Source organism: Erpetoichthys calabaricus, chromosome 12 (genome assembly GCF_900747795.2).
Source record: "Erpetoichthys calabaricus chromosome 12, fErpCal1.3, whole genome shotgun sequence".
Taxonomy (NCBI): Eukaryota; Metazoa; Chordata; class Cladistia; order Polypteriformes; family Polypteridae; genus Erpetoichthys; species Erpetoichthys calabaricus.
The window spans coordinates 122,474,762-122,498,200 of record NC_041405.2 but is presented as its reverse complement, the minus strand read 5'-3'; the positions used below and the strand labels follow the sequence as shown (position 1 = coordinate 122,498,200).

The window sequence follows — 23,439 nt, the reverse complement described above, 5'->3', positions numbered from 1 at the left end:
CAAATGACCTGGTATCAGGTTTCTCAATAGGCAGGGCAGAGCAAAATGAGCTGCGCAACAGCGGGAGGCTTTGAGGAAGCAGCAAATCTCTGTCGTAAAAATCATAGCGACTCATGAGATAATTAACAACAACTAAAAAATACATCTATATTTGTACAGTCAATGGGTGACTAGTCCATTGTTCTTCTCACAGTTTCAGTCTGGTAGAAAAGTGTTTCTTTCTCAATCCCACAAGCATCACTCTGAGCCTGTCTGCTGCATAGAGCCACTGGAGAACCTGTGTCTGTCAGACCCCGACAGAATGCCCTGCCCCAGCTTTCAACTCTGCACTCAACAGTTTTCTCATTTCATATACTGATGTAATCACAGCGATTTTAGTAAAGCTTATTCACTTTCCACCCCTGCTTCCAGCAGCTCACAAAAGGAAAGTTAATGCTGTGAGATGCATCCTTTTTTCCAAGCTTTTAAAAAGTGTGGTGCTGCTCCTGTCTGTACCAATAGCAATAGCAATGATGCTGCTGCTGGTACATCAGAGACAGCAGCTAGCATGTCTACTCTTGTGGCATCAACAGGCACTGCTTCTCCTGAACCTCTGCCAACAATTGCTGCCCCAAAGCAACCCGCTCAGCTACCCAGTAACTTAAATGGCAATACACCCTCCCAGCCAATACTGAGTAGTTACCCCAAACGTGTATTTGGAGGTACAACATTAAGATCATTCAATCCTGCCTGGTACCACACACGACCATGGCTGGAGTACTCTGTTGTGCGGGACGCATTTCCCCTGTTGGAAATATGGCAGCACTGTTAATGAGAGGGATGTCGTTTTTACCTTAACTGGTTTTAACAACTGGAAAGCAGCACTTGATTGAGACAAGGGGTTACAGACGTATGTGTCCAGCCACAACCATTTGCATGCTTCAACCATCTGGACTGAGCATAAAAGCAGAGAGGCCACAGGGGGGACTGTGGATTCAATGTTGGGTGGTAAAACACAACTTGAAAAAAAACATTACTATGTTAAGAGTATTGGTAGTGCTATAAGTTTTCTCTGTGTAAATGAGTTGGGGCTCCGTGGGACTGCAGAAACCTTGAGACATGATGCAGCGGGTAATGATGATGACATTGCTTCAGGTATTTTTCTAAAACTGATGTAATATACCTTAGAGAAGGATGAGAAGCTAGCAAGCATTGCTAAGGGTATCCCAAAAAATGCAAAATACACATCTAAGGATATCCAAAATGAAATTATCCAAACACTGGCTGACATGGTGCTTGGACAGGTCAGGAAAAAATATGAAAGTGCTGATTCTGCACGGTTTTGCCTCAAAAGTGATGGGACCAGGGATAGGTGCAATGTGGAAAATTTGTCTGTGATAATACGGTTTGTCAGAAATTCTATGCCAGAGGAGCATCTTATTGGGTTGCTTGACTTGCAACAACTTGATGCAGAGTACATCACCTCTGAGATACTGTTACACCTTTCTGATGCTGGCTACAGTGCTAACAGTATACTTAGCCAGTGTTATGATGGGGCTTCTGTGATGAGTGGGGTTAGAGGTGGTGTACAAGCTCTGCTCCAAAAGAGGCTTCACAGATATGTCTCATACATCCACTGCTACAACCACCAACTGCACTTAGTGGTTGTGCATGCCATGAAGAGTGAGCCGTGTGCAAAAAGATTTTTTAGCCTAGTTCACTCTACATGATGCACCTTGTCTAAAAAGGCTGCTTGAAATCAGATGGACAAGCCACTATGAGGTGACAAGGTGCACTCTGGACAATCAAGAACAAATCCTTAGTGTCCTATCTGAAATGACAGAGGATGATGATGCTGCAGTTAACCTGTGCATCGAGGCATCAGGCCTGCTATGCCAAATTAAGAGGCATCACTTTTTTGAGATTGAAAAGTTCCTAGTGCGCGTGCTTGGTGTCTTGAAACCAGCAAATGCTATTCTACAGTCTCAGTCAGTTGATCTGTGCAGTGCTTCTGAAGTTGTTAGTGCAGCACTGGACTCCTTAAAAACATCTGTCACATCCAACAAAGAGAAGGAGAACAATGAGCAAACACCTGGGTCCAAGTGTTGTGCTCTCAACTTTGGGCCATACAGACTCTGGTGACCCTACTATTTCCCCCCATCAGTCTCTGAAAAGATCCCTGCTCAACATCCTTGACAGGGCCATTTCAGAAATGGAAACTAGATTTTCACACAAGAATATTGACCTGATGAGAGCCATATTTAGTCTTGCGTCCAAATCTAGTGCATTTCTAGATCCCACCCTGTTGCACCCTCTGGCTGTAATGGCTGGCACTATAGCAGATGTTGTAAGTCTGAAAAATAAAGTTCTTGTGGCAAAACAGATGCTGCTCAAAAAATGTTCAAAGGAAACAGACCTGTCCACTGTGTGTAAACTCCTTCAGGAGCACAAGGAAGCCTTTCCTGAGTTGCATAAATTGTATGTAACAGCTCTGGTAATTGGTGTGTCTTCAGAATCGTGTGAGAGTTCCTTCTCCACTTTGTCACAGGTCCTAACCCCCTATCGTCGCACCATGTTACATAAAAGAAAGAGGAATTTGGTGATCTTGGCCCATGAGAAGTCCATAACAAATAACTTGGATATGGGTGAATTTGTAAGAGTTTTTGCAAAGGGAAACAGGAAACTGTTGTTGTAGAGTGGATTGAGGAGAAAGGAGAGTGGAGCTGTTCAGTTGCAAACAGAGAGTTCAGTTGCTTGCAAAGCAGAAAACTTAAAACAAGACAAAAAGACAAAAAAAGAAGAAAAAAGTTAAAATGTTCTGTTCTAAATCTGTTGTGTTCTACAAATTAGTTTGAGAATTGTAGGAAAAGGCATGGTGAATTGTTTTTTTTTTTTTTTAATTACTATGCCAACCCTTTTTAGTTTTGTAAATAATGGCTATATAGAGAGGTCTTATTTTATTCTTACTTTATTTTGCAAATTTATTTGAGAATTAGGCCATCCAATTAAGATAAATTTTATGTTGTTGGTTGTAAAGATCTGGATGGATATTTTATTTTACTCTTTATTTTATTTTATTTTATTTTTTTTATTCTATTTTTCAGTTTTATTTTTCAAGACTTGGTGAATTGATTTTTTTTTTATTACTTGGCCTACCCTTTTTAGTTTTGTTAATATTGGCAATAGTGAGAAGTGTTATTGTTGGGTTCGAATATATTTGATATAGGCCATCCAATTAAGGTGAATGTCATGTTTTTAGTTGCTATAATCTGATGAGGAATATTTTATTTTATTTTTTGTTGTTTTATTTTTCAGTTTTCCTCCTCAGGGATTGCCACCTTATCGTGGTCAGGGGGTTTGCGTGCCTCAGTGACCCTAAGAGCTACACCAGCAAAAGCTTAGCGTTCAGGTGGGACACCCAAGTTGGACAGGTCTTAGGGAAGAGGCCTAAAAAGTGCAATCCAATTACATGACAAAAACAGTTATCCAGAGCACTCCCACCCCACCCCTTTCCCGCCTCCGTCGCCACCATGTGCCCCCTTCACGTTTCTGTCTACCTCCTCATATATACCTGTCTAGAACTGGCCCAGGGGCTTAGGAAGAACACAGCTTTTGTGCTTGAATCAGTGTGCAGACCCCACCTAGCACTACTGAGGGAAACAAAGAAAAACAAGCATGTTAGTGTCAAGGTTAGAGGCAGTGAGACTTGAATAACCCATCATAAGAACAGTAAACCCTTAATAAGCAGAGTAAGAGCAGGTAATAAGAGTGTGGATAGCCACAAAATGACAGAGACAGCAACTGAGATTAGGAACATCCATCCATCCATTATCCAACCCGCTGAATCCGAACACAGGGTCACGGGGGCTGCTGGAGCCAATCCCAGCCAACACAGGGCTCAAGGCAGGAACCAATCCCGGGCAGGGTGCCAACCCACCGCAGAGATTAGGAACAATATATACATTATCTAAACCTGTTTATCCAGAGCAGGATCACAGGAAACCTGGAGCCTACCCTAGCATGTTTGGATGCAAGGCAGGAAAAATCCCTGGTATGCAATATATATGACATGGCTGATGTTAAGAACAAAAGGAATATGATATTTCAACTATCTATTTTGAGAGAGAGAGAAACATTGAAAAAAGGGGGACAAATATTTTAAAACATAATTCTGCTACTAAATTTTCATGATACCAGGTATTTTGAGCTGTGAATATGAATTAAAAAATATAAATGAATAAATAGAGCATAAATACAAAAACACATTAGTATGTTTAATTTTTCACCAATTGTTAGACTCTCTTCACCTACCTACCTGTAGTTCAGTAGAGATGATGCCAACTCAGGAATTTTACAAGGTTTGCATCGCTTTGTTGTTAAGCGACCTTTTATAAACAAAAGTGATTTGTCAGTAACAGTATGCTGATCTTGTATGATGAACTAGTCAGTCTCATGATCAGTGTCATTTATTTTCAGAAAGGATTTCTCCTGTGTAAAGTGGCAGGTGAATTATTGTCAACAAAATGCAGCCACCTGGGAAATAAACTCAAACGTTACTCACTCCTAATTTTTCTGTCCATACGGTAAAGGTTTTGTTGACCAGCACATTCCGATTTCAGGCGTTCGAGTTACATCTTGATATACAACAAGTGCAAAGAAAGTTGGCAGAGTAAATCACTTTTTATTTCACACGCTTCATGCGCCAGTAGTCAGTTTGCTCTGTCACCACAAATGCTGTGTGAACAGCCGCCCTCCGTCACCAGCCACTGTTCACTGGCTGAATATATGCGGGTGGCTTGTGGTGGATGACTTTCTATTTTACAGTTAAACATTACAAGGTTTAAAGACTAATGGCAAGAATATTCATTCAAAAACAAAAACTAAAAACATTTTTAGTAAATTATTTCTTTATTTGTTAGTCTTTCCAGCTACTTTAATAGTTTAGTTTTAGTTTTTCATTTCGGTTTTGTTAATTATTTTATTTCAGTTTACGAAAAATTTTTTTAGTAACAGTTTCAGTTTTGATTTTAGTTTCAAAAAGTATAATAACCTTGGTATACTCTACCAGGGGTTACTCCAGACCAATCTCTGGAATTTCACCTTGAGCCAGAAGGGTCCTATATATTCCAAGGTCACTTGCTTACAGTGGCATCTATTAGAACCTAGAGAGACCATCCCTTTAGCTAATGCATTGCTAAAGGGCCAGACTACAAAGGCAGCATTCAGGACACCAGTTCATTTTGTTGGAAGGCCAGGTTCCAGCTGTTCCATCCTGGATATCTCTTCTCCCACCTACAAGGACAGAGACATTGTATTGACATCCTTCTAGTATTCCTTGGCCTTTGTCTCCCCATGGTGTCATTCAGGAAGCTGCTTCCAGGGCATTTCATCCTGTACCAACCCAGTCTGCCAACAAATATGGATAAAGCAACAGTCTGTTTACTACTGTGGGTATACAGCTTGCTCTTTTAACTGTATCTTGCCCATTTGGTGCAATTTTTGCCCCCACCCATCCCTTGCCAGTTTTTCAACCTCTTATAATGAGCAAAGGGGATGCTGCTCCAGAACAGCCCTTGTCCGCTAAACTCTTTTCCTATTATTGTCTAAACATAAGGAAAATTGGTTGAATCTCAATGTATAATATGTTCTGTTCCATTATGTTAAAAATGTCTCATATAATAAAATGAAGGCAGTCAACTGTAGACAGGGAACTTGAACAGATAAGCAGGTTAGAAAACGGATGAATGGAGATAACATTTTACCAAGGGATGAGCAGCTTTAGAATTCTGTTGGGTGTGCTTTTTGCAACATTATGTAATTAATATAACACAAGTGCTGTTTTATGTACTTTGCTAAAAACTTTGTTGAAAGTTCTAAGGGCTGCAGTGTGTACATAAGCAACAGTTAATACTTAACCAGACAAACAACACTGGAATTCCCATCAGGTTGACTTGAGTGAAATTGGACTAAATGGACATTATTTCATCACACTTCCAAGAGTCAATGCTTAGCGTTAGCCATTTACAGTGCAATAGCTATTAATAAACATTTTCATGTGTAATTTGTTACAATTATGCAGAGCACACTTATCACTAGGAACAAGGAAATAACAGCATAAATGGAATAAGTCAACAAATACATCATTGATTCTTTTTACAGAATTCTAAATCAAAAGTCATCTTTTAAAGATGTCAAAAATTTCTGTCCATTTTCTAATACATTACTTTAGTTCAGGGTCATGGAAATTGGTGCCTATACTGACGGGATTGGGCCCATGGTGGCAACAAGCCAGGTGTTCCACTCAGGACTGGTAATTGTTTTGAAGCTGAAAAGCCCCCTGGATTCCCATATCTTATAATGGATAAAGCAGGACCTCAGTTACTATTCAGTACTTCACTGTATCAAGGGTTGGTCGTTCATTTTCATGGACTCATTTCTTGGCCTAGGAGTTTTTATGACCCTTAGTTGATTAAATAGGTGATTGATTTGTCTGTTAAGAGGCCAAGTGCACCATAACATTTTTCTCCATTACTTGGTCTCAAAGACCATTGATGTTATCAGTCTAAGATGAACACTAGCGGAACACTGTGAAAGTCCTAGCAGATTTCAAATTGATGATCTGTTTTTATTAAGACCAAAGTTCTTATGAAAGTTTTTCTTTCAGAATACTGCAACATTACATCTGCAAATGGAAGCTTTGTATTGGTCAATTCAACATGGTTGAACGAAAACAATGCCACCTGTGAGGGATCAAATATCTTCTCCATCTCTGTGCAAAGCCCGAGCGAACAATATTGGGAGTAAGTTTATGTTTTGTATTTTGTTTGTATTTAGTTTATTTAAGCCTATCTGAGTTTGTCAGCCAGCCCACAGCATGCTGAAATCCACATTCTGGATCAGGTCTTAGGTCTTCTGAAGTGCTCAAAGCTTTCCTTTGCCTGGACCTCAGGCATAATTGACCCTTTGTGATGTGGCGAAAACCACTAGTAGTGTCGAGCTTTTATGTGTTAAGCCATTCACATGGCAACATGCTGCAGCAAGTAAATGATCCAAGTATGAAAAGTAATAAAAAGAAGAAAGAACACGAGTATGTAGAATGTCAGATAACAAGGTTCAAAACAAAAAGCAAGGCAAAAAATCATTGAAACTCAAAGGAAAAGATTCAAAACATGGGTAGACAAGGAACTTGAAAGAGACTACTATTGTAGTCTGGTGTAGGGCCAAGACACAGCTTAAATTAAAAAGACACAGCTTAAATTACTAGAAAACTAGTAATTTAGTAAAATTAGTGGCATAGTGGGAAAGGATGGCTGATTTCCTAACTTGACTCCTTCCATTGTGACCAATTTCCACCTAGAGCCAATATTGTTGTGCTCTGTAATCTTTTTTTCTTGGTGTAGTTCCCAGATTGGCAACCACTCTAAATCAATAACACACCTACAGGTACATGAGCCATTTTTGTATTTTGGCACATAGTCACTGTCACGCTTATTTTCAATTTCAATTTGATTTATTTTTAACATTATTTTTGCCATCCCCCTGATGATTTTGCAAACTTTTCCATTATAGTGATGTACACATTTGCTTTTACATTGCGGAGATGCTGCCTTGCATGCACTAATAGATGATAAAGGTGTTCACTGTCTTTTTGTGAAAGTGAGAGGTTGTGGAAGCTTTCCAATCTGAACACTGAATGTAATTAAAGAAGAGGCTCAACTTCCGGAAAAATAAATACTATCCTAATAATTTTAGGTTTACAACTTTAGCTCCTTTATAACTTCTAGTGGGTGGCACGGTGGTGCAGTGGGTAGCGCTGCTGCCTCGCAGTTGGGAGACCTGGGTTCACTTCCCGGGTTCTCAACGTGTGGAGTTTGCATGATCTCTCGTGTCTGTGTGGGTTTCCTCTGGGTGCTCCGGTTTCCTCCCACAGTCCAAAGACATGCAGATTAGGTGGATTGGCGATTCTAAATTGGCCATGGTGTGTGGGTGTGTTTGTGTGTGTCCTGTGGTAGGTTGGCACCCTGCCTGGGATTGGTTCCTTTGTTGGCTGGGATTGGCTCCAGCAGACCCCTGTGTTTGGATTCAGCAGGTTGGAAAATGGATGGATGGATAACTTCTAGTTTAATTATACCCCTGTAAAAAAAGTCACATTATTGATCCTTGCCTGTTTTATTGTTACTAACTCAGCTTACTACTCAAACTCAAAATGAAACAAGCATATTTTTAAAGGACAGACATGCAAATTGGTCATAATTATCACTAACAGTAAATTACGCAGCAATGTTATTGTCCAAATAATTCCATACCATAACACATTGTCAGGGTCTGGTCATTATAATAGCACTGCAATATTTTTCTTTTTCTCTTTTTGTTAACTTTAAATTTTTTTATTCATGATTTGCATTTCTGGAATGTTAAACAGGTGCGTGACACTATTTAGCCTGAGCTGGAGTCACTGTTCCTCTGCACTTTCAGTTCTGGGTACCAAACCTTTCTAAATTTAGTGTGACCTCTACATTTACAATGTTTTTGCAAATTTTCAAGTTCTGTAACCACAACTTCATTTAGCCTCATGCACTGGGCTACTACAGTAATGCTAAAATGTAAAATATACTGCCTGTACGTGTTCTCATTTACATTACTAAATTACTTTAGAGCTGTTATCATTGATCAACAAATGAGAAATTAAAGCAAAAAGGAGGCTTTTGATGACATTGGTATTTCTTAACAAATAAATGCCATCTGCTACATTGGGCCCTTGAGCAAGACCCTTAACCTGCAATTGCTCTGTCCTTGGTATGAAGTTAATCTGCATCAAGCCCTGCAAGCAGGTCCTCCAATTTGCAAGGAAAACCTGGGGGTTGGTGGCAGGATTGGCACTCCTGTCACAGTAAAAAACCTTACACTCTTCAGTGTGATGCTGCGGTGTCAATCACATCTCAGTCTGGGTGGTTCATCGTGTTGCCTTATATTGCATGTGTTGTATGTCCAACTCCTTAAAGCAGGTTTTTTATGTTGAACTTCTGTTTGCATATTTAAAATTTTATCTGTGTTACATTTTAAGCAAAGTAGCCCTTCATCGATCAAGTGGATTAGATGAATCTGGAGGCGTTATCTGGCATCTTGCTCTCTGCCTCCTGCTGGCATGGATAGTAGTTGGTGCTGCCTTGTTTAAAGGAATAAAGTCATCAGGAAAGGTATGGTATATTTTTATTTATGTAAATACACTTTATTTTTGTTGTAAAGTGAATTAAAAATAAAGAAAATAGAGCTTTCTGCTTTATATGGGAGAATATAATCTGGTTGTTTTAATCTCTGAATAGAAGATATTGAACTGTTAGAATAGTTAGAAAGATGGGATAAAGGCGTTATCTGCTATTGAGATTCAGCAATCATCCCTAGTCCACCAAGACCTTTCTTAGCTTTCAGCATGTACCTGTTCACACATAAGGTATTTTCCCACCATAGGAACTTTATTTTCAGGAGCTAAATGGTTTCTGCATAATGTAAACCCCCAGACATATTTTGTTTTACATTCACACCACACAACAGGAACTATAACCTTCATGGAAAATGTGAAACGTGCAAAGAAGAGTAATGGGGTACAAAGTGATGCATGATCCAGAGTACACTTATTACTTCAAGGTGGCACTGCACACCATCTTCACGCGTAACTCTCCAAAGTACAAACTACTTTGGAAGATGGCTTCAGAGACCCATACGTGATAGTTCCTAGTTGATCGAAAAGTACATAGCGTGGAGTAGGAGCTGAAAAAAGTGTCAGGAACTACAAAATGCCCAAGTTCCAATGAAGGGAATGCTACAATAGTACCTGTTCTTGGTTCCTAAAAACGTTCCTGCAGATGGAAAGCACCTGTAGATGATGTACATGTGCAACACTAACTTACTTCTTGTCATTGATGTTCCTAGGTGGTGTATTTCACAGCGATCTTTCCTTATGTTGTTTTGATCATCCTGCTGATACGAGGAGTAACTCTGGAAGGAGCTCGTGAAGGAATCGAATACTACATAGGAACTCATTCTGACATTTCAAAGCTGTCTAACGCTGAGGTACACTATATGTGATTTGATATCCTTGTGTGAAAATTACAGCTTCCTGTTTTGATTTTGAGGCTTTAGGCCTTTGCTTGTCTTCCTCTATTGATAAATGCAAGTTATTTTCACCATAAAATATAATATAAAACATGTTATAGTATCTACTTTTTACAAATAAATTTAGAGGAGATTACATGGAGCTAGTAAATAAAAATTTATTAGCTACAAAAAAGTAGATGTTGTAAGAGACAGACACCCCAGGAAAAAATATTCTGTTTGTCTGTTATGAGATTTTTTAGGGAAGGGAAAGTGGCAACATTGAATTTTTCTGAGCATATATAAGTAAGAATTTCACTGTACTCTGTACTTGTGGAAACGAAAAACCCTATAAACTTATAATACCAAGATATTCCTAAAATTTCCATCAGCCCATTTTCTAAACCAGCATAGTCCAAGGCAAAGCAAATAGTGTGATGCTGTGACCAAGACCTTAGACTTCAAACAGCTAACAACAACGTTGCTGTTTCAGTTCGAGCCCGTAGCTCCCGTCGTCATCTTGTTAGAAGAAATGTAACATTTTTTTCAGAATTTAACCTTCGGAGTCATGTACACACATGCATTAAAAAATTAGATTAAAGACTAAGTCCAGACATTCACTGGGATCTTCAGGTTATTGACTAGAGTACATAAACTGGCTCTGTACATCCCCTTAAACTGTAAATGAGTTTAGGCCAGACGCTCCCATTGTTAGGATGCAGCAGTAATCAGCCCTTAAATTAATATTTAATATTGACTTAATATTAATATTTCCTTTTTTGTTGTTTTAAAGGTTTGGAAGGATGCTGCCACCCAGATCTTCTTTTCCCTTTCTACTGCATGGGGAGGCCTTGTTGCTCTGTCTTCCTACAACAAATTCAACAACAACTGCTATTCTGATGCAATTGTCGTTTGTGTGACCAACTGCGCTACCAGTGTCTTTGCTGGATTTGTCATCTTTTCTGTTCTTGGGCACATTGCTTATATATCACATAAGCCCGTGTCTGAAGTCGCCCAGTCAGGTATTGGGACTACTCTGTACTCTCACTAAGAAAGGAATAAGAAGATGTTTGTTTAAATGATCAATTGTTATTATAAAGTATTCTTTATTGGAATACTAGGGGGCTTTGCCCTCTGTTCGCTTTGCTCGCCAACCCCCCTGACCTACGCTACATGCCAGCCACTTCTCGTCTCTGCCACTCGCGTATGTGGATTTCACTTTCACCAAACAACAAATCTTTTAATTCTCGTGGATACGCCTCTTCATTGGGAAGAAACACTACTTTTCCTTGATGGCAACGTGAATTAGATGATCAACAAGTCTCCGACTTAAAGTTTAAATGCGAAAAATATATTTGATCTCTTTTTGCTGTTCCATTATCATCGAGTAATAATTTATGTTTGTTTCCGCTAATGCTATCTGTACCATCATTTTTTTGAGACTTTCAAATTTTAGTACTTTCATTAACTCTAATCTGCTCCGCATGTGTATCACGCCACGTTTTTGAATTCTTTACGACATTTTACTTTGTCATCTACACTTTGTCTTTTATTTCTGGCCCCGGGTGTGGTTAAATCTCTTGGCACAAAGTCTCGTCTCACGGGACATGAAAGTATCTCTCTCAAAAAGTCACGTCTCGTCCCAGGATTTTTTATTATAATAGAGAGAAAATGCAATGGAAGCACATAGTTGTACTGTATATTGTTTAGTACCAATACACAGATTCAGTGTCTTCAGTTCAGATCACATGCCTGATCAGTGTTTGTGTGGAACTGGCACATTCCCCCTAATGAGATGTTAATACATCGATTTTCCTCACAATTCCAAAGATGTGCATGTTAGATTATCTAACAAGAGATTATAAATTGGCTTCATGTGGGCCCTGTGATGGACACATACCTTATCCAGAATTGATTCCTGGTGTGTGCCCAGTGCCGGCCACATCAGTGTTCCCCCCTAAATTCAAACTCTACAACAGTCATCATTTGAATGGAATTTCAAGTTATCTCCATGTAAGTTTTTGTTGGACATTATGGTTCCCCTAACATCTCAAATAAATAAGGATAATGTAACTAGTAACCATAAATGTTTTCTTTTAAAGGTAGTGGACACTTTATTTGGGCTTGAATTCCATCCAGTGTTGGTTCCTACATTGCACCGAGTGCTGCAGTTATAGCCTATTTCTCTCCACAACTCTATATTAGAAAAAGCCAATGCACAAACTAGTTGAAGAGATGAATTGTTAATCCTAAACTGTAAATCTGACACTTCATACTATTCTGATATTTGCTACTGCTACATCAGTTCTCAAGAAAGTGACAAACACAAATTGAACTAAGGGTCAGTGAAAGTCTGCCATGTATAAGAAAAATTTTGGCCTAAATGTTAGTATGACTTGGATTATCCTGGACTCCTCTATCCTAGACTGCTCCTTCTTAGAGTCGCCTTTCACCCCTGATGAAATGGAATATATTTGACTTAACCCAATTCTTTTTATCTCTTTAGGCTTTGGCTTGGCTTTCATAGCATATCCAGAAGCCCTTTCAAAGTTGCCCATATCACCACTGTGGTCTATCCTTTTCTTCTTTATGCTACTGACGCTTGGTATTGACAGTCAGTTTGCAATAATTGGTAAGTCTCCCAGTTTGTAATGGTTTGCAGATTATTCTGTCCTGATATGTGATTTGTTATGTATAACTGCTCATATTTTGTCAACCTGAACATATCAGTGTAGGCTGCCATTTTTAGTTTCCAGCTGAGGTGCCTTTCTAGGCTCTTTCCACATTCACATTAATTTTTAGTTGGAATACTCCCTTAAAAACCCATCACCCCTTCATCCTGTGTCAAACACTGGTAATGGGATTAGAATTCAATTCTTGTTTAGGAACCTGCAATACAAGTACAGGTGCATTATGTGGTTGTGCAGGAAATGGATGAAATTTTAAGCATCAGAGATGGATTTTCCATGTTTACTTAGTTAGAGATCTTCCTGTCTATCCACAATTAGATAAATGTGGTACAAGTGCATATCATTATTTAGCAAATCTGAGTGTGATATCACACTGACGACAATAACATTGATGCCTGGGTAAAAGAATCAGGAGGTGGGGAAAGGAGAAGATCTAGAAGTGTTTAATATTGCCTGACATTTCAATCCAGCCTGCCTTTCACTTAATTCAGTAATTCACAACTCCATTCGCTATGTCAGCTGGCAATAGGGAAAATAGTCATCTTGCTCTTAGATTGTCCTCTTTCTATTTAAGCATAAAAGTCCATGAGAATACCCATGCATTCAGTATTAATTTCTATATCATTTAATATAGCTACTTAGTGTTATACTGAATCCACAGGAAAAAAGTCAGTCCTACTACCATGGTGTTGTGACCACACATTATAGGCCACATTCCCAGTCTTCATCTGTTCTGTAATTATGTTCTCCCATTTTGACCACTGCATTTCATTAGTGAATGTAAAAACCTGCTGCTGTGTCAGGACTAAAATAAAATAGTAAACTGTCTTTCTATAGCAAGAGGCTGTAATTTTCTAATAACAAAAATGGCAAAGCGTGCTGATGGGATGAATGGAAATCAGGACTCTCTTAACCAGCATCATTGGCCCCGGGGCAAAGCAGTGTGCTGAGGCCCCTGTTTTAATAGCAAAACAGAAACATGCATAGGAATCAGAAACATTGTGGGCCCCTATGCTCCTGGGGCCCCTGGCCATTGCCCATTGTGTCCATACGTTAAGGTGACCCTGATGAAAATGACTGTATTTTCCTATAGTGCTTTAGTAAAGTGTGCAATAACAGACAAGACAAGAGAAATGGAAGTTATAGAAAAGGGTAAAACCTGTCTGGGTTCAGTGACATCCAAAAGTGTGTCAGAACCAATTTGGGGTTGCTATGTTTCATATCGGGTAGACAACCCTGGCTAGAGGTCATCTAAGCACATATTGCTTCATGAAAAACTCCTGAATATTTTTTCTGAAGTTGCAGTAAATGAATGCTTATCTTTTCCTAGAAACCATTGCAACAGCACTACAAGATGAATTTCCCAAGTACCTTCGTTCAAGGAGAGCCCTCATTACAGTAGTTGTCTGTGTTGTGCTTTATCTTTTTGGCCTGCCCTGCGTAACTGGGGTAAGTAAATCTTTTGAGTTAACCTGATGGGAGGTAGGGGGAAGGAACAGTTTAATATGGAAAAATGGTTAAGTTGTCAAAAATGATGCTGTTATTACCAAGTACCAGTGGAACCTTGGTTACACGTACAAATCGGTTTACAACCAAAAAGTTTGCCAAACTTTTGCCTCGGTTCATGACCACACACACGGTATATGAACAAGCCAGGTTCCCTTTAGGTTTGTACATGTTCAGTCTCTCCCTGTGCATTTCCTATGCAGCGAGCAAAAGAGAGAGAGCGAGAGAGCGTGACACACACACACACACAGGCAGCGCGAGAGAGAGACAGACGCACACACACAGGCCAGCGCGAGAGAGAGGGGGCTGGACACATAAGGTAGAAAGGCAGTTAAAGAATGCACTGGGTTTGATTTTGTTTTCACTTCTGTTTACAGCGATCAGTTCGTAGCGTGCATTGTTGCAATGTTACTTTTTTTGGTGGTTTATTAAATTACGGATTTTTTCAAATGTTCATATTTTTTCCCTGTGCTTAAAACTCATTAAAAAAAAGTGTTTTTAGCCAGCGGTTGGTAGCGCTATAGCGCAAACTATTGTACAGTTAGTTTTCTCTGTTGTTCAAGGTTTTCTCAGTGTTATTCAATGTTTTTACATTTAGTTTACTATTATGCTGTGCATTCTATGGTTTAATTAACTATATTTGTGCTTAAAACCTTAAAAAAATATATATATTTGCATACAGTTCGTATAGTCTGGATCGGATTAATTGTATTTACAAACAATCCTATGGGGCAAATTGCTTCGGTTCACGACCAAATCGGTTTACGAGTTTTGGAACGAATTATGGTCGTGAACCGATGTTCCACTGTAGCTGATAATGTAATTAAAACTAACAGTGATGTCTTGTAATGACTAAGGAAGTGCACTTTTGATCTCCAGGCTAAAGGTTTAAAATCACATCCCTGGCTCTCTTCTGCCACCGGTGCAGTAGCAGTTAGGAAGTAAGGATGGATTTTAAGAGCTATACCATTTAATCTTCATTATAGAAGATCATGATTATAAAGTGCCTTTCACTGCATTGCCCATCGCAAAGTGATTTTCCAAAAGCAACACAAAATTGCAAGATAATTAAAACATAAGGCAACCACAGATGTTCTTTGATGAAGTTTATTATAACATTATTATAACTTTGATGAAGTTTATTATAATGTGAGACAAATTGACTTTTCTTGGCAAAATCTATCACAAAACAGCTCATTAATAAATATGTCATTTTTTGAAGGACTATAAGGTGATAATTCAGCTATGCTACAAATTTGCTGAGGTGCACCATGTGTGATTTGATATCCTTGTGTGAAAATTATAGCTTCCTCTTTGATTTTTATTAATATGCTAAATTAACATTATTTTTCACTCAATCAATTGTTCTTCATTTAATAAGACACGGCTTGATATGAATGTTTTTTAATGTGCTAATACTACAAAATCTTAGAATGGAAAATTAATGTTTTTTAATGTGCTAATACTACAAAATCTTAGAATGGAAAAGTTACACTGAAGTGTTTTCTGAATGAACTTGGAAAGTGTTTTGTAGCAATTGCTACATAACATATTTAAAATATAGGCAAACTGTTGTCAAGGTCAAAATAATAACTAACCATAATTTGTGGTGAATATCCTCAAATATGATCTGAACATCTGTAAGGTGATAATTCAGCTATACTACTAATTCACTTGTTCTAAAAATAAAAAGTCATACATCTTTCCATTTCCAGAACCTTTCTAATCCAGTTTTAGGTTAGCAGAGATCAAATCATCCAGGTTTAACATAAGCACCAAACTGTTCCAAGGTACAGTCACACTTACTCTTACCAGGCCATTTTGGAGTGGTCCGTTAACTTGCATATCTGTGGCATGGGAGGAAATCGGAAAAGCCAAAAAGAAAACCCTAGCAATCTCCACAAAGGCCATGATTGTCAGAAAAACTGATCCAAAGTACCTGGAGCTGTAAGAAAGCAGTACTAGCTACTGTACCCCTTTGCCACATTAAACAAATTTGGGTAGTACATGTGTCTGGGAAAACATTCTGTGATATAGAAGTATGTCTTATGAAGTACAAATCATAATATAAAAAGGAAGAGTAGTTCATATCAAGATTTAAATACCTGTAAATAGGCAGACCAAAAAAAAGAATACACAAAACTAAGTGAACATGGCAGACGACTGAAGAAAGTAATTATTAAATGTACGGCCCTCAGGGCTTCCTAGGTAAATGACTATTCAACAAAATTTAAGTGTAAATTTATCATTTTTATTATTTGTGCATTTTTGCCACTATGGAAAGTAAATCATGTTAAGTGGCACTGCACAAAGCAAGGGGCCCAAGGTAATTCAAACACCTCATGTTATTTTTTTGGTGTCATTGCAATATGCTAATTTTAATTGTATTATGGAAATATTTGTTTATTTATTCCTGGTAGAGTAGTTAGCCCCATGGATCCAGTGTCCTGGGTTTAAATCTTGCTCCGGGTTATTGTCTTTGTGGAGTTTGGATGTTGTTCCCATATCTGTGTGAGTTTTACCCAGGGACCCCAGTTTTTCTCCCAAATGCCAACTGACATGCAGGTCAGACAGACAGAAAAACAGGTGACCCTAAATTGGTCCAAAAAGAATGTGGATGTATGACTGGTCGGTCGGTCGGTCGGTCTATCTATAAGGAATGTTGTATCAACTTCATTAATTCATCATGGATGTCTTCCATAGGCTGGAATCTACTGGGTGAATTTAATTGATCACTTCTGTTCTGGATGGGTACTTATAATAGCTGCTGTCTTGGAATTCGTTGGGATAATCTACATCTATGGTAAAATAAACTTACTTGCAAACTTCTTTGTCAGGCTTATTTTTAACAGCTGATAATGAGCTCAGTGTGTATTTTCAAATGCCCTATGTGAGAAATGAGATATTTTTTTCCATTTTGATTTATGGAAGCTACTGTAAGAATTACTGATTGTTATAGCAAATAATTTTTTTTTAATAATTTTGTCTTATAGGCCAAGGTCGTTTTATTATACACTGTTAGTGAAAAGAATGGACATGTCCAGAAATTTTCTTGATTGAAATTTATCCCTTTTTCATCAAAATACCGTTGAATTCCATTTTAAAATATAGCCAAGACATTACTAGTGTTTTTAATGACTATTGCTACTTGGATAAGCTAAGGGAGTTGACCATTAGGACACTGAAGGAATTGCTGCTGAAAATGGACCTTTGGAGTCACATGTGAATAATAAGTAACAAAAATCAATCATTTCTAGCAGTAATAGCCATATTATTAATGTTGTACCTGTATTTCTAAGTCAATTTCATGGTATCTTGATAAAACAATCATGAAAATATCTTAAGTGTGTCCAAACCTTATATATGATAGAAACAGCGAGACATCTTTTCAGGCGCAAGTCTTACATATTAGACTATCTCAAGATGGCAATGGAACCCATTAAGAGGAAGCTATTACTGGAAGAGGCAGGTCCAGGAAACCATGACCCAGAAGTAACATCACTGGTGCTTCCAGTCATCATTAGGCAACAGTGCCAACTCTCGACTTAGGGTGGAATTACCATTAGATGAGCCCCCAAGCGCACATGTATGACAGCTTTTACATATGCCTGTATATATACAACTGTCAAAGCATACAAGAAAAACAGTGTTGTCACCATCAAATTCATTGAAGATGATGGATACAAATAAATGAATAGCTTTATTGTGCATACAGACATAAATGTAATTTTTAGGCACTTGTAGTCTTGTAGGTTATTAACCTATAAATGTAAGTAAATAATAATATAAATTAGGATATGGTAGAGGCAATTTGCAATCAAGAAGAAGAAAACGAATTAAGGTCATTTGAATCTTGAACAAAATGTTACCTCAGGTGTCCATTGTGATTAGAAAATGGAAGGTAACAATCCAGGTGGTCTCTCATTGCCACTCGGGTCTTTCTTCTGTACTCAATGGAGCCCAATGTTCATGGCTGTGGTGGGCTCATCTGGTGGTCTAACTTTGGAGTCTGCCAGCAGTGAGTTTGATGTCTTTCATTTCATCTGAGGTTCATTTTCAAGGCCAAAAGTATAGTGATGTCATTCATAACTTTCAGTACACCAAGAGAAAAAAAAGAAAAAATGTATACAAGCTTGTTTAACAGGAGATTTTCTAAAGACCTAAAAACCTGACTCAATTGTAACTGTCTGAAATTCTGTGGATTTGAAGAGATAGGAGTTAAATAAAAGTTGGAAGTACTACTGTGTAAATACGTTTTTCTCATTAGCACATCTTTTGTTATTTTTGTGGGTCAAGGTCAAATCAAACCCTTTTGGTTTTTGTTTCATAAATTTTATAAAACTGTTATGTGAAATGTTTTCGCTATCTCATTTTGCTTCTGCTCATTTGTTCTCCAGGAGGAAACCGATTCATCGAGGATATTGAAATGATGATTGGCAAGAAAAACTGTTATTTCTGGTTGTGGTGGAGAGCTTGCTGGTTTTTCATTTCTCCCTGTTTACTTACGGTGAGCACTGCATTTGGGTTTCATTTTAATATTGAAAAATTCTTAATATTAGAGATGTAAAAGTGAGGATCAATCAGACAGGTGCTGTCCATCACCAAACAGAAAAATCGGGAGTGGTCTCCCCTCGACTTTCTCATGTACTAAGATATGGAGATGGACATTTGAGGAGTAAACTGCAAGACAATGATTATATTTTTATATTAAGTACTTAAGGAACCATCAACATAAAAATCAAATCAAATCAAATTAATAATATATTAAACAATTATTATAAAAGAAAAGTTGAATAAACTGGACTCTGCAGCTGCATGAGTAAAAGGTTAAGTACCACTTCTGGTTAGCGGAAATATCCCAAAAGTTGATAGAAATCTTCGTTTTGTACCTAATACTTATATGCAAAATTTAGTTGACCGAAGTGAAAGCATACTCACGTTATCCTGTTTACACACACACATACACGCACAGAAAATCACGCAAACATAATTCCAAAAATGGTATTTTCAGTCTCAGGGAGGTCTAAAACATAGAGATTCATCAAAATCTCAAAATGAAATTTTTGGACGATTCCAATACTTTCCCTATACTTTGTATACGAGAAGGTAAAAATAATTTTACAATTTAAATTTACAAGTGAAGTTGAAGGACATTAATAGCTTCATGGAAGCACAAAGGCATTTAAGTCAAGTCTTTTACATAAATAGTACCAAACAGGATTTGATTACCTCTAAGCATATTCGGCTGAAACTAATTGTATGAGAGAGATGCATTTTTTGCTAAAATGAAAGCTTAGTTTGTTATTTTCTGAGATGAACAGACCCAAACCTATCTTAGGTTTAAATTTAGGACTGTAAATGTACAGTGTGTGCTAAAACTGCAGAACAAATCTTCACAGTTTCTGACCTAAAATTGGTACTGCAAAAGCTTCTTATTTGTAATATGATATTTTGTACTGTATTCATTTGTGGTTAATTTGTTCGGCCCTGAATTTTATGCCAGCTTAAGGGAAATGTCATATTGTCTTTTTTTGAGTTGTATGCTCCCTCCACCCCACCCCACCCCTATATTGATAGAAATATTTAGAAATTCTCCTGTTAAACAAGCTTGTATACATTTTTTCTTTTTTTTCTCTCGGTGTACAAAATGGTAAAGATTCAGCACTCAACTCCACGAAACTCCACTTATCTTTTAGGATCATTAGTGAAATTAGGAAAATTGCTATTTAAATTATAATAATAATTAAAAAAATAATAATTATCTATCTATCTATCTATATATATATATACTGTATATATATATATATATATATATATATATATATATATATATATATATATATATATATATATATATATATATCTATAATAATAAAAGGCAAAGCCCTCACTGACTGACTGACTCACTGACTGACTGACTCACTCATCACTAATTCTCCAACTTCCTGTGTAGGTGGAAGGCTGAAATTTGGCAGGCTCATTCCTTACAGCTTACTTACAAAAGTTAGGCAGGTTTCATTTCGAAATTCAAAGCGTAATGGTCATAACTGGAACATATTTTTTGTCCATACACTGTAATGGAGGAGGCGGAGTCACGTATCGCGTCATCACGCCTCCTACGTAATCACGTGAAGTAAAAACAAGGAAGACATTTACAGCACGAGTCACACGCGGGAACGAAGGTAAATGACGTTAATTTTTGACTGTCTTTTAATACTGTGTAAGCATACATATTAACACATGTGCAATTAAACGTGTGCATTTACGGGGTGATTTCTCAGGCTTAAAAGCTCACCTTTTATCAAACGCGGGAAGAAAGGTAACTGACGTTGTTCACTGTCTTTTAATACTGTATAACCATACATATTAACACATGTCCAATTAAACGTGTGCATTTACGGGGTGATTTCTCAGGCTTAAAAGCTCGCCTTTTACTAAAAAGGTAAATGCTAAACTATTTTCAATCAGTTTATTGAAACGCTCCCGTTAAGGATTGCAATAACATATTCGCGAGATTAAAGAACGAAGTAGGGGGAAATGGAGGAACAGCCGCAAACAGCGAAGAGCAAAAAATTAATTAAACAATTGAGAACGGAGCGAGTTAAGCATACAAGCATGTTCATAAGGGAAACAAAGCACGGTGTAAAACGTAAGTTTAAATTAAGTTTATAGAAACGCTCCCGCTGCGGATTGCAATAAAATATTCGCGAGATAAAAGTTTAATGAGAAGACACGAGGTATAAACGAAGCACACGCCGTGGCGCAACGTTAGGGGCAACAGTTTCAACCATTCTATGATCTGCTTCTCGCAACTGAAAGACGGCACATGGCGGATGTTAGCCGACTTGCTGACCGCAACGTTAGGGGCTTTAAATATGGCGCTGACGCCACATCTCAGTGCCAACACTTTGCAGACTGTACTTAAAAGACACGCCCTCCTCACTGGACAGTTAAAAACACCAATCAAACTAACGATGACATCAAGTATTACCCAATCAAAAGTAGGAAAGGAGGCATCTTCATAAAATGCGTGTGGGATGATTTGCATGAGACGCTGCTTTAAAAAAAAAATGATTAAAAAAATACGGGATAAATCCCGTCCCGTATTGATTCAAAACGGGACGCGCAATTTCATTCTCAAACGCGGCACGATTCCGTATTTTAAAGGACGGGTGGCAACCCTACAGTGCCAGGTAACCACCCATACAATCAGATTGTGATTCAGACTAGGAATGCAATGAATGTAATTACCCCGATCTACATACAAGGCGAAAGTCTTGCAACATTCAAATATGATAGTTTGGGATAATTAGTACTTATTAAGTACACCATGGAACATAAAAGAGCTTATGAAGCCTTGAACCGAAAAAAGCAAGATCTCAGAGATCGTAAAAAAAAAAAAGGAGGTAATGTCGTTTTACTCGCTGTACATTTTAGTCAAACATTACCAGTTATTCCACGAGGGAGACCAGCAGATGAACTCAACGCGTGTTTAAAATCCATGCTTCTCCCACGGTCGGTTATATGTCGCGTGTTCTCGGGTAGGTACACCAAAAAATGTATACATTTAAGCATGTAATGGCCAAAGAAAAAATAAGGTATACCCGAAGGCACTGCAGTAGTACTCAATGTAACTTTACTTCTTAAATGTTAATGTTTTACTGTTTAATAATTTATACGCTTCTTATATATTGTTCAAATTCTTTTATCAAAATACCAGTGACAGCGCAATGCACGATAACATGGAGTGAATACACCATACGCATCTGCCCACGGCCGCCCTGGTGTGCGCAGATAGGAGTTGATTCTAAAATAAAATAAACATAAAAAGAGTAATACATTCATCACCCATAAAGCGGATAGTAGACGTGACGTATTATATGTGTACCAGATTTCAAGTCAATACGTGAATCGGTTTGCAAGCTACATGTGATTTAAAATCCTGGACACACCAACGAAAAGCCACGGTAGCAAATTATAGAAGAAGATTTTACTGTTTAATAATTTATATTTATATGAAATGTGCTTCTTATATATTACTTCATATTCTCATATGATAATGATGTTAATGTTGTTTATATTGATTTCTATGTTATTGTAAGTGCATCTATGTGTGTATATGTATGTATGTATGTGTGTATATATATATATATATATATATATATGTATATATAAAAAATATATATATAAAAAATATATGTGTATATGTATATATAATATATCTGTATATGTGTGTATATGTGTGTGTATATTTGTATATGTATATATATATATGACAGCAACACTCATAACAATGACAACACAATTACATTGACAATCATGTTACGTTATTTTTAAAATGTTTCCTTTACTTTTTCATAACCTCTTTAACACACTACTTCTCCGCTGCGAAGCGCGGGTATTTTGCTAGTATATATATATATATATATATATATATATATATATATATATATATATATATATATATATATATATATATATAAACTAAAGATATTATATAAGGAGAGCTCCACGTAGAATTCCTACTAGCATGAACCCACTCTTTACTATCACAATACCTCATTTGGGCTATATCTATACTAATAAAAGGCAAAGCCCTCACTGACTCACTGACTGACTGACTGACTGACTGACTCATCACTAATTCTCCAACTTCCCGTGTAGGTAGAAGGCTGAAATTTGGCAGGCTCATTCCTTACAGCTTACTTACAAAAGTTAGGCAGGTTTCATTTCGAAATTCTACGCGTAATGGTCATAACTGGAACCTGTTTGACTGACTCACTCATCACTAATTCTCCAACTTCCCGTGTAGGTAGAAGGCTGAAATTTGGCAGGCTCATTCCTTACAGCTTACTTACAAAAGTTAGGCAGGTTTCATTTCGAAATTCTATGCGTAATGGTCATAACTGGAACCTGTTTTTTGTCCATATACTCTAATGGAGGAGGCGGAGTCACGTATTGCGTCATCACGTATTACGCCTCCTACGTAATCACGTGAACTGAAAACGAGGAAGAGATTTACAGCACAAGTCAAACGCGGGAACGAAGGTAAATGACGTTAATTGTTGACTGTCTTTTAATACTGTGTAATTGTTGAGTGTCTTTTAATACTAAGCATACATATTAACACATGTGCAATTAAACGTGTGCATTTACGGGGTGATTTCTCAGG

General features: G+C 37.6%; 1 protein-coding gene across 1 annotated transcript in view; it reads left to right on the top strand.

The window, feature by feature from the left end:
• The window catches only part of LOC114663145 (sodium- and chloride-dependent neutral and basic amino acid transporter B(0+)-like), a 151,948-nt gene that overhangs the window by 116,404 nt on the left and 12,105 nt on the right, over positions 1-23,439 (top strand). Inside the window, exons 8-12 of the mRNA XM_051935438.1 lie at positions 10,865-11,093; positions 12,578-12,703; positions 14,092-14,210; positions 16,971-17,070; positions 18,665-18,774. Coding sequence (XP_051791398.1) covers positions 10,865-11,093; positions 12,578-12,703; positions 14,092-14,210; positions 16,971-17,070; positions 18,665-18,774 — 684 coding nt within the window. The remainder of the gene's footprint in view (positions 1-10,864; positions 11,094-12,577; positions 12,704-14,091; positions 14,211-16,970; positions 17,071-18,664; positions 18,775-23,439) is intronic.